This window comes from Galeopterus variegatus, unplaced genomic scaffold (assembly GCF_000696425.1).
Source record: "Galeopterus variegatus unplaced genomic scaffold, G_variegatus-3.0.2 Scaffold7452, whole genome shotgun sequence".
NCBI lineage: Eukaryota > Metazoa > Chordata > Mammalia > Dermoptera > Cynocephalidae > Galeopterus > Galeopterus variegatus.
In genome coordinates, this window is record NW_007733563.1 from 51,793 (window position 1) to 64,723 (window position 12,931).

A 12,931-nucleotide genomic window follows, 5' to 3' on the forward strand; every position below is an offset into this window, starting at 1 on the left:
AGGAAAGGGATTCTTCAGCAGTTTTATGCATTCAGGTTGTAGTTCCACGGAATGAATTTATTCTCTGACATTAGTGTTGTAACAGGAGAATCATATAAATTAACGAATTGTATGTTAAATGATAGTTGACAAGATGTGATACTTTTCATGGTTTTTAAACCGTATATGTCTGTGCTTTCTAGCTTCAAATGTCTAATAAACAGTTGGCTCTATTAAGACTTCAGGAATAGCACCCAATTTCTGTGAAAAAATAAAAACAAAGAGTTTTATTTAGAAATTGTCTTATAATTTGTAAAACAATTTATAAATTTTGTGTCTGTTGTTTTTAGAAGTTCAGGGCCAAAACATAGGTCCACAAACATGTTGTTCTCCATAGTTTCTTAGGCTTATTGTCCGACCTAATATTTGTGTTTACTTGTTAAGGCAAGAGACGGAGCCCACCCATGTTATATGGGCTGAGATGAGTGTGTCAGGGTAAAGGGATCATCCAGATGAGGTCAGGGTACCTTGAGAAAGGGAAAGCCAGTGTTGATTCTACAACAGAGTCATCTGTCTACACAAAGCCACACTAATTATGGATAAAGAATTTCATAGACTAGGAAGAAATGTCATTCCATATTATCAGATTTTTCTTTCAGAAAGCATTTTATAACAAAATAGTGCTGTATTCAAGAGAATTTGAGTTCAGTGTCTCTATGAATAAAATAATGGTTTTGTTGATGAACTATGATAAATTTTTATAACTATGTACCAGAGCAAATTATAGATTGATTACAGCATATCTGGCCCAGACTTTTAATAATTTTAAGTTTGGATATTTTTTCAACTCTATTTATGAAAGGGTCACTACTTGTAGTTTAATTTTCTTTTAAAAAAGAGTTAACTTTGGTTGATCCTGATTCATGTGGATGTCCTGTTCCATAGATTTTTTTTTTCCTTTTTGTCTTTTTTCGTGACCGGTAACAGGATCGCAACCCTCGGTGTCGCGCCCGCACCGCGTTCAACCAGTGAGCAGACCGGTCTCTATATGGGATCCGAACCCTCAGTGGGAGTGCCGCCGCGCTCCCAAGCGCCGCACTCTACCAAGTGTGCCACCGGGCCGGCCCCTCTTCCATAGATTTTTTGTTCTTGTTGTGATCTTTCTCTGTCCACCAGAATAATTTTCTTTTCTTTTTTTTTTTTTTTTGGTCTTTTTCTGTGTCCGGCAACGGATCGCAACCCTCAGTGTCGCCCCCGTACCGGACCGGGACCGGCAACGGGATCGCAACCCTCGGCGTTGCTCCCATGCCTCGCTCAGCCAGCGAGCGGGAACCGGTCTGAATGTGGGATCCGAACCCTCGGCGGGAGCGCCGCCGCGCTTCCCAAGCGGCGCACTATCGCAGTGCGCCACTGGGCCGGCCCCAGAATAATTTTCTTATTCTTGTGCAATGTAGATATCACCATACAGACTCATGAGAAATGCTCATGAGCACTCATATGAGGTAATTTTTATATTAACATGTCAGTAGTATGGCACTGAGAATACAGAGTAATCTTCCAATAGAAATTGTTTTATCTGTTAGTGAGATATATATTCATGCATTTTTACTGTTGTAGATCGAAAGGCATGACAACTGTGCCTATGACCACCTAGAAGTTCGAGATGGAATAAGTGAAAATAGCCCTTTGATAGGGCGTTTCTGTGGTTATGATAAACCTGAAGATATAAGATCCGGCGCTAACACCTTGTGGATGAAGTTTGTTTCTGATGGAACTGTGAACAAGGCAGGGTTTGCTGCTAACTTTTTTAAAGGTAATTTGAAGTAATTTAAAAATATGAGATTTTCTTTGTCAGGGATAAATGTACTATTGGGCTTCCAGTTAGGAGAGAACTAGAATAAACTTTTATTGAGAGTTGAAGTCAGGATATTTTGGTGGGTTTTAGTGAAAAAGGTAACTTGTGAAATACTGGAGTTTGGAAATTTGTAGCACAGGGTAGGAACTCCATTAGGATATTCTAGCACCTGTTTTTTATGAAATATTCAAAATAGCAAAATCCAGAAAGGTATATAAAAGACAGGAAGAAACTATTTGTAATATGTTTACTCAACAAAAATTTATAACCAGAGGGGTTTATTGGCATGTAGTCCATTAATTTATTTCCAGATGTCAACATTTCTAAAGTATCCTTTACATATAGTTTTCCCACACACTGGAAATAATTTATGGTCTCCTGCAGAATATTCTCATATGTCTTTTTGACAAAGTATTACTATAGATTAGTGAAGTGAAAAGAAAGCTATTTTAATGAAAATAGTAACATCTAAAATGCATTTCGAAAATTCATAGGCACTTAAGTGTGTTGTAGAATAAAATTTTTCTATGGAGAGAAAACAAAATTTTTTCTACATTGCTTCTTATGGGATAAATAATGATTCAATTGTGTATGTCAAAACTTAGAGTGATAGATATCTAAAAATTTCATTATTTATAGAACAACAGTATAATGGATTTTCCCTTAGAGTTATTTAGATATTCACCACGTGAATTGAAAGAAAGAGAAACTTGGAACTTTTACTAAACATATTAAATGTATTCATTAAAATATACATTTACATGTTTAAAATTTTCCGTGTTATATTTTACAGTAGAAGAAACAGGCTATCAAGCTTTTTTCATGTGATATTTATATATTTGGTTACCAAAAATGCTTAGTGTTTTGTTGATGCGTGATTTCCCAGAAGATATTTGCTATTCACCTGTTTCACATTAGGTTATTCCTGAAGAGCGAGATTATGGATTACCCTGTAATATACTTTATTTTTATATTATTCAAAATATTTTAACATTTACTTGTACATATTTGCTGGGTACAGTATTTTCTTTCAATACACGCATATACTGCACAATGATTCGCTTAGAATAGACAGCATAGTTTTCTAGATATTAGTCCAGCCCTTCTATATGAGGGGTCTTCAGAAAGTTCATGGAAAAATTTGTACTATCATTTAATTCTACTTTAAATTAGAATTATTTTTAAATAGAATTAAGAGATAATACGAATCTAAAAGTACCCTTGTACAATTAAAATTGTATATATATATTCACCAAAACATGGGATTATTATATTTTCTGGATCAAAATGCCTAAAAAATAAACAGTGTATGGTTTAAATTTAAAGAAGTCCAATCAATTTTTGAGTTTTGTTTCTTCTTAATTTATATCCATCTCAATCTATTTTTTTTTTGTTGTTGTTGTTAAGGGGTTCTTAAATGAAACTAATAATTGAGAATGACTGAATATATTATGAAGTGAGAATAAGAAACAATTCCCTATAAGTTAATTATGTGACAAATAGTGAAAGTGTGCTAACGACATTTCTTTAAAAGCATTTTGGGGGGATATTTCTGGCAATCTACACTATGAAATCAGCAGGTGAAGCTGTATTAGTCTGTTTCTGTTGCTTATCACAAAATACATGGAACTGGATAATTTATAAAGAAAATGAAATTTATTGCTTACAGTTTCAGAGACTAGGAAGTTCAAGGTCCAGGGAACACATCTGGCGAGTCTTCTTTGGTGGCGGCTTTATAGCAATTCAGGGATCTCACACTGCAAGGTGGTGGCAGCAGAGAGAGCTGAGGCCCTCAGAGCCGTGCCTATGACCCTGGTCTTTAATCCACTCAACACTGCACGGTTCTACAATCCAATCACCTCTTCAAGGCCCACCTTAGCATTACCACAGTAGGATTTCCCACCATAAACAGTGACAGCAGGGACTGGCGTCAGTGAGGTTGCAGTGACGTCCAATCTACAGCAGAAGCCATGCTTTTTTAGTAAGTTTTTTCATTTCATTCTGAAAAATCTCTAGGTTTTAAGAATCCCCATGTGACCTCAAATTCTGAAAAGACGCAGGTTTTGTCATAGATAAGGTGGTCTTCAGTTGGCCCTGCTACAGGTTTCTAGTTCTTCTCTTGGTGGTTCTACAATTCTTAGGTGGCAGCAACATGAATTCTTGTACGTCATCCATCAAGGGCTTATACACTGTTCTGCTCCTTCGCTGAACAAATGAATTGTCTCCCTTTTATTAAGGCCAATTAAGCATCCTATTTTCCAGAAATTTACACCCTAGTATATAAAAACAAAATAGTTGTTCTGTAACTCTTGCCATTTTTATAGAGGAAGATGAGTGTGCCAAGCCTGACCGTGGAGGCTGTGAGCAGCGGTGTCTGAACACACTGGGCAGCTACCAGTGCGCCTGCGAGCCTGGCTATGAGCTGGGCCCCGACAGGAGGAGCTGTGAAGGTACGACTGCCCCGCCTGGAGACCCCGGCCCGCTCCTTCCTTCCTTTCATACATTCGCATTCTCTGTCTCCCTCTCTCCTTCCCTTTCCCCTAAAGTAATCTCTTTCCTCAACGATTAAGACTCAATTCATAGGGGCCGGCCCGGTGGCGCACTGCTACAGTGCACTGCTTGGGAGCGCGGCGGCGCTCCTGCCGAGGGTTCGGTTCCCACATACAGACCGGTTCCCGCTCACTGGCTGAGCGAGGTGCGGGCGCAACACCGAGGGTTGCGATCCCGTTGCCGGTCCCGGTCCGGTACGGGCACAACACTGAGGGTTGCGATCCATTGCCGGACACGAAAAAAGACAAAAAGGAAAAAAAAAAAAAGACTCAATTCATAGTTACAGCTGATGTCAAACTTTGCCTGGATTCTTGCTGTGGAATCAGTCCGCTCCTTGTTTGGTTATATATGTTAATAAATCTCTAAATATTTTTATCTCTATCTCTATCTCTGTCTAGATCTAAGTTTTTATCTCTCCATCTATTCATGCTTTCCTGCCTCCCTCCTTCCATCCAGCCATCCATCTGTCCGTCCACTATTTGTTTTTATCTTTCCTTCACCTGTGGGCACCTCTCACTTGTTAACGTGAGCACTCCTGCGTGAATGTTCTGTCTCTCTAGCATCCAGCACAGTCAGACACAACTGGAGCTGAATATGTGTTTTATGAATAAACAGTTGATTAAACAAAGACGTTTCTGTCTTGGTTATCTTCACGTCCTCTTTACATTCTGAGATGAGACTTTTGTACAGTGTGTTGTCACCGTGGCTTGTGATCTCTTCCTTCAGAATATGAAGCTGGCCCTTTGTCATTTCTCCTGCCTCCACCCTGTTACAGGCATCAAACCTCAACTCACAGAATAAATTGGCTGATCCTCCTTCCTCCAGTCTCTTCCGTCTTTGAAATTTCTGCCAAATTCATCTTCATAGAACTTGTAGCAGTTTAACATTATTTAGATTTATGTATTTATAAGTTTACTTTTGGTGTCTCGCACCAAAATCTAAGTCCCTTGAAAATGAGCACCTAGTTCTCTACTCATCTGTAACAGACGATGTAAGTGCCAGTGGTGGCAAAGTTATCTGCTTAATGATCGGTGCCACACCCCTACTGACCTACCAAAAAAATCAGGGACTCTCCGTTTTTCTCAAAAGGTTGAACTCTTCTGTTTGGCTTTCAAAAGTTCTACCTTTTAAACTGCTGATCTTCTCTCTATACTAGAATAAAAATACATAGTTAAGAAGAAAATGTAGCATTTTAAAAAAAGAGGACATCGTGAATCAGGCAATCATAAAGTAGCACGACTATTATTTCTGTGCGGCTAGTAAAATAAGTATTATTTTACTTCATAATAATTTACGAAAAAAGTGGTAAATGTGAATGTAGAGGTAGCATTTTTATATATTTATAAATGCAGCAGTATATACACACACACACACGTATATATATATGTACACAAAGGTGAATAAATGAGCAGTTATTTTAGGTATCTCTTGACTGCTCAGGAATTAATTACAAACTGTGTAAAACATATGATCTTTTCACTCAACCTGCATTTGGATACATACCATGATTTTGCTAATTTCACTATTAATAAGGAAGAGAGGATTTGTAAATAGTACCTCTTTTAAATACATCATCACAAAGGAAAGGAAAACAATTGTTAAATGAAGATTTTCTGAATAACAAATATATTCTATTTACCATAATTTATCCTGTCTGCTAGTTCAGATAATACAGCATTACTTGTCTTGGAAAAAAAGAATTGAGGAAATAATTATTTTGTCTTACTACATCAGACTACATTGTGCTTTACACAAATCTTTCCTTAATTCTCACAACAACCCTATCACTTCTCACAAAACTTTGTTTTTTCTCTTAATTTTGTGGTAGCCAAGGCACTACAGCATATTATCATATCCATTTCAAAGATAAAAAAAGCTGAGACCCAGTTTTCTTTGTAGTGTTCATCCAATTTTAAAGTGATCTAAAATGTTGTAGTACACCCATGATATGCTTAGCTCCAAATCGACAAAATAATGCTTTATAAATAGGATTCGATGATTAAAATAGTTGTAACGAAGACTAAGGAACCCAGACTGTGATTTCTAGATTTTGAAATCCAGAAGAGGGTTGAGATTTAATGCTGAGATGTCTGGATATCAATGGACAGGTGCTAAGAAGGGGGTGACTTTATTAAGGGACCACCTTTTCCTTTTCTTTCCTTCCAGCTGCTTGTGGCGGACTTCTTACCAAACTTAATGGCACCATAACCACCCCAGGCTGGCCCAAGGAGTACCCTCCTAATAAAAACTGTGTGTGGCAAGTGGTCGCACCACCCCAGTACAGAATTTCCGTGAAGTTTGAGTTTTTTGAATTAGAAGGCAATGAAGTAAGTAAACAACAATTCTAATTTTTTTATCATGTTTTGGGAATCCCTGAAGGCAAAATGTCAAACTGAAAACAAAAACCAAAAACCAAAAACCAAATGTAATACATAGTAGTATAAATGTTGTAGTCTTTCTTTGTTCTACTGCTCATTTCGGCAACTGCTTATGATTGTTGTTGGCACTGGAGGATATTTTAGATTGCTTCTGGGAGATTGAAAATTACCCAGAGGGACTTTTTAATCAGTGTATTTGACATACACCATTTTCTTGATTTATTAAAGTACTACATAGTATTTAGAGTCAGTTTCATGTCATATAGACTTTTTTTAGAAAAAATAAACCAAAATCCACAAGTTGAGTCATAACAAAAATAACTATTTGGAAGAACCTGGTATATTTTACTTATGAAAATGGGTATATTTTCATTATGTAAGTAATTCGTCATTTTGAATGTGCTCATGGTTCATAAATAAAGATTAATTGTTTAACCTTAATAAAAGATGCATTTAGCTGAAGTTATCTTTACAAAATAACACTTACTAAAGGTATAGTTTTCTATCAGGTGACCTCATTTAAACAAGTGAAATCATTTATTTGAAATTCCTGTGTGCTAGTACACACCCGCACAACAGATTCAAATGGAAGGTTAAGCCTAGAAATGAGAACTTTTAGAAAAACATCGTTTGTGTAATTGGTCAGCACTGGTTTAATTCCGGAGAACAGGTTACAAATACCTGTCTTCATAATTTCTGTTCTTTTTCTAAATTCTTCCGCATCCTTTCTCTAAACAACTTCTTTTTCTGTGTTTAAAATAAACAAGATTCAGCACTTCTAAATATTATAAAATTAACTCAACATTATTTTGTCTTTGATGTGTATCTGTTGAACACTTTCAAGGGTATGTGAGAACAGAAATGTTTCTGTGCCTCTAGGGCAATAATTGTTGGTATTATTTGTGGGTTTCATACCATAAGTTTGCTTTTGCATACCTATTTTTGCCTGTTCTTTTTTCAGTGCCTCCTTTTCCTTCTTTCTTTTATTACTTTTTTTCCCTCTTAGTTCTGCCTGTAGTAGCCAAGGCACGACTGTGCAATTTTTAATTCTCTTACTAGTGTCTTTTGAGTTCAAAAGAGGTAGCTTACTTTTTTGTTCCCTTAAAGGAAATTAAAGTCTAAAATGTGATGAACTTACATTATTCAGAGAATTGTAGAATCTTAGAACTCATTTGGCCTTTTGAGATTTGTTTTTAACTTCACGTGTAAGTTTGATGGTGGGAAAGACTCAGTTTACCGTTTTTAACATACTTTATCTACATGAAACATTATTTCTCCTTAATAACTACCTCAAATTTTGGGATATATTAAAATAAAGAAAATCATTTTTATAATATTATTTTGAAATGAGAATTTGCTTACTAATTCTGTGATTTGATATGAATTTAGTGTTGAATGATTTCTACTGTCATAGTTTTCCCTAAAGGTATTGGTTGTGGCAGGTATGACATTTTGATTCTGGTTCATTAATGGATAAGTGTTCCTAAGAAGCCTAGAGGTTTGTATTCAGGAAGAAGGAAGTAAATGGTTTTATATAAATGGGGTGTTGTGTTCTGAAAGCATTATCCTTACAGTAGAGTCATCATTCATAGAAAGACTATTTACAAACCTTGTTGACATATCCCAGAATTCTTTAATTTATAATGGTGTTACTATGTGAAAACTGTTACAGAGTTCTGTGTATCTTCATAGTTTGATATCTTAGTTGTTTAAAATAAAAGGCTTTAGCAAAAACTTGACTTATAGAGTACTGGGTTAACTTTAAAACATCATTATTTTATTCATTATATTGATATTCCAAAGCAAAGTCAATGGCAAAGAATGTTAACTTTGGAAACATTCTGCTGTACTATGTTGGAGCCCTCTCTAAACAAAAACCACAGTTGTAACAAAATAGATAGGAAAGTTATTTCATTTTTCCTAGCAGCATTTTGCTTATTTATTGCCTAATTAATATAACAAGAACCCGTAATTTGAGTTGACATATTTCAAAGTACAGATCATGCCCCAGGGTTTAATCACATGCATTGTGAAACCTTGCTAGTCACATATTTACGTAATAAGGTCATTCACGCAAGATGTATTCTTTAGAATGTGCCCTACTGGAAACATCTGTTAGTGGCCATAAATTGCTTAAGAATACCTGGCCTTCACTTAGCTTCTTCCATTTTGGTGTTATTAGTGCATTACATGTACATCAGGATGCGTTTGCCTTTTGTGTTGTAAATTCCTGCCTCCATTACACTGAATAGAGTTCCTACGTGTTTCCAATCCTGCAGCAATCTTACAGACTGACTTCACAGTACCCAGCAACTCAAAGAAGTGAAGAAATATCACTCTTCATAATAAGTTTGAAGGGCAAAGGATCTTTTTTTATATAGCAAGTACCTGTCTTTCACTCTGAACGTTTCTAACGGTGCCCTTCTGATTGGAATGCAGGGTTCTGGGAGACATCCCGGACTAAGCCAGTCCCTGCTATTAATCACCACACTTCCATGTATGATGAGTATAATTTTGGGCAAGTTATATAAAAATTTCTGGACCTCAGCTTTCTCATCTCTACAATGGAAAGGATTTTTTCTGTTGCTGGTGCTAGTGGTTGTTTTCGTAGGCTAAATGTTCCAGTTTTATGTAATTGTTGTCAATATTAAATAAGACAATACACAACAAATACTTTCACAGTTCCAAGTGAAGAAATTTTTACAAAGTTTTAAAAGAGAGTAGCCCCTGTTTCTCTTCTTGTGGCTACCCACATCATTATCTCAAAAAATATTCATCTCAATTCTTCTTTTATGTTTTTCTTTAAAAAAAGATGTATGTTATTAATACATACTTGTACAAACAAGCATGCATTTGTATATACCTATCTCTTGGAGAGATTCAGAGCAAAACTCTAATTGGTCTTTCATGCTTCCTGCCTTATACTTGAACCTTGACTTTTTTTAAATTGATATATATATTATTAACCTGTAAATTCCAGTTTGACTACCATGGCAGTAAAGCAGGAAAAACATGATACATTATCTCAAAAATAAATGTCAATCATATGGTGCTCTCAAATCTGGTAACTATGACAACCATGTTTTTTCCAGGTTTGTAAATATGATTATGTGGAGATCTGGAGTGGTCTTTCTTCAGAGTCTAAGTTGCATGGCAAATTCTGTGGTGCTGATGTGCCTGAAGTGATCACATCTCAGCTCAACAATATGAGAATTGAATTCAAATCTGACAATACTGTATCCAAGAAGGGCTTCAAAGCACATTTTTTCTCAGGTATAACTATTCACATGTTTATGTATATATTACAGATTTTTAACATGGATTGGCTTAAATTCTAAGTTACCTATTCTTTATAGTTTCTGTAAATGTAACTTGGTGTTATATAGAATGCATAACTGTTTATACTAGGTTTAATATTTTTTAACTAAAAATTAGAATTTTAATAATAGGGGCCCTGATGAAATGTTGCCCCCAAACAGTTAGATCTTGTATAAAATCTAGTCAAATATTACAAATGATGGAAAATAATTATGATATTTGCATGCAATGACTATATTATTTACAAGTATATAAGAATAGTGGTAGATTTTTCAAAATAATTTCTTTGTTTTTGAAAAGTGTGGTCTCATTTTAGGAACTTATTTTTTATTCTTATCATTTAGCAACATATTTCTTATTACTATATTTTTAGTCTTATTATTAGAGTAATATTAAAATCATGCCTTACCTTGTTACTTTAGAAATAGTTTCAGTAAGGGCCGGCCCGGTGGCGCACTCAGTTGAGTGCGGCGCTTGGGAGCACGGCGGCGCTCCCGCCGAGGGTTCGGATCCCATGTAGAGACCGGTCCGCTCACTGGCTGAGCACGGTGCAGGCGCGACACTGAGGGCTGCGATCCTGTTACCAGTCATGAAAAAAGACAAAAAGGAAAAAAAAAAAAGAAATAATTGCAGTAAGAGACCTGGAAATAGGAAATTATAATTTTACTAAAGACAACATATTATCAGATATATTTAGTGTTGCACTTCTGTGCTTGGAATTAAAGTAAAATTTCTTTCTTAAAGAGCTGAAATTTTTTAAAAACTCCCCAAATTTTACATCAATATATAGAAACGTTAGTTAAATTTTCTTATTCTTTTCATCTCAGAATCTTGCTTTATAAAAACATTATTCTGAAACTTCAAAAATAGATGAAATTATAATAAACTTTAATATAGCAATCTATTCTGCCTTTGCAACTGGAAAGCAATTTAAAGCAACTGAATTCCTATTATGTTTTAATATTAGGTAATTTGGATCGAGTTAATTCAAAGTCCATTTATTCCAGTCCCCATGTGTTTAAAATTAATGAGATTTACAATGTCCAGGGTTTGTTTGGGGTTTTCAGTATAATTGAACTTAATGGTTCATAAGCTCCATTGAGTTCCAAGTCATACATAAAAGTGCATTCACAATACAGTGGATCTTGGCTCCCTTATTCTGCTCTCTCTTCCTTTCTCCAGAATTTAATTACCCTTTAAAAATTCTTCTCAGGCATTTATTTAAGATTTATACTATTCAAAGTAGAATTTTAATATCCTATTTTAATGAAAGGAAGATTTTCTTATACTTCACTATTTTATAAATGTCATGTATTTTACAGATTTTAAGTGATCCAATGGTTAGGTAGAAACAAGGCTACTTACCTCTTGGAGCCATCTAAATATTTATTTTAAAATTTTAAATAATGAAGTGAATAAATTTTATCACAATATTTAAAATATTCAAGATCCTTTTTACATTACGTCAGCCATGCATTTTATTTAAAAGTTCTTTTAAAAAGATACATGCTACAAATACTGACTATAAAGTATGATTAAATTTAAAGTTACTCAGAAAATTTTAAATTTACTTTCTGATATTTTTGGTTAGACAAAACTTTCCAGATTGTAAAGACATGTTATTTGTTTCTTTAGAATAATGCTATTGAGATAGAAGATGTGCTTTTTTAATTCTTATAATACAGCTATGAAGACACATGCAGAAAATGCTATTCTCCAGCACATGACAGTATATAGTCTTTATTCTTACCTTTGTGTGGCTGTGCTTTGAAAAATTAACCAAGTACCATGGTAGTAGTTGTGCCCATTTTAGCTACTTTGCTGTCCATCATGTTCACAGGTGCAATCATCTTAGGAAATCAATCTTAGGAAATCATCTCTGTTTTTAGTATTTACCAATGCTTTTAAACATATTTATATAAATCAATTAAATAACAATATTTCATTTTGTAAGAGTCTAGCCTGGATTGTTTGATGAAATATAGGTAGTTGAGTAAACTGAACAATGAAGTTCAAGGGGAAATTAAGCCCCAAACTTTTATATGTATTATGTTGCTATACTCATTTATGTATATTTACTTGACAGATGAGGCAGCTGAGGAGTTAGGTAAACTGCTCACTGTCACAAAGCATTTAAACCTAAGTTTGTCTTGGTCCACAGACCATGCTCTTAACCATGAGAGCTGATCTTGACCTTTGCAAGTGATATCAGTCATATGTAACACTCAATATCCTTATAACCTGAAAAACAACAATAGATATACTTTTCATTTTTTTAAATTAAATTATTGCTTTGTAAAGTCCAAGGTAATTATCATCAAGTATAAACTTTCAGTCGTCTCTTTTTGATGCATTAAAAAGTCTTGGGAGTTTGTCTGTTTCATATTTAAAATACTGTGGTTCTGGATGAGTAATAAGATCAATTTTGCATTTAACTTTCTGGGAGTTTCTGTTAGTGGGAAGATGTTTGCTCAGGAAGAGGGAAAATAAAAACATTGTATTTGTAAAAAATTTCTGTTGTGGTACTATCAAAGGATGGTAGCAAATAAGGATTTAGGTGACTAAATGTTCTAATTATGATGCTCTTACAAAATCAGAATTTACAAAAGTTTATCTTTTTAATAGGTAAGTCTATTCACATTGAAAATATTTTTGAGTTCTAATAATGCTTTAAGTGTAATAATATATAATCATGTGTTAAAAGTCAAACAATTCTCTGTAACTATATTTACTAGAAAATAAATATGTAAACCACAGAGACACTGTACTTTACAAACAAAATCGAAGGAGTTTTTAAATGTTAAAACTCACTATTGGAGGCTTTAATAACGCATATTACTGGGTTTATTGT

At 34.7% G+C, this 12,931-nt stretch overlaps 1 protein-coding gene across 1 annotated transcript in view; it reads left to right on the forward strand.

The window, feature by feature from the left end:
- The window catches only part of TLL1 (tolloid-like 1), a gene marked incomplete at its 5' end in the record, with an annotated part of 95,009 nt that overhangs the window by 45,997 nt on the left and 36,081 nt on the right, over positions 1-12,931 (forward strand). Inside the window, 4 exons of the mRNA XM_008591972.1 lie at positions 1,597-1,792; positions 4,159-4,284; positions 6,551-6,711; positions 9,855-10,035. Coding sequence (XP_008590194.1) covers positions 1,597-1,792; positions 4,159-4,284; positions 6,551-6,711; positions 9,855-10,035 — 664 coding nt within the window. The remainder of the gene's footprint in view (positions 1-1,596; positions 1,793-4,158; positions 4,285-6,550; positions 6,712-9,854; positions 10,036-12,931) is intronic.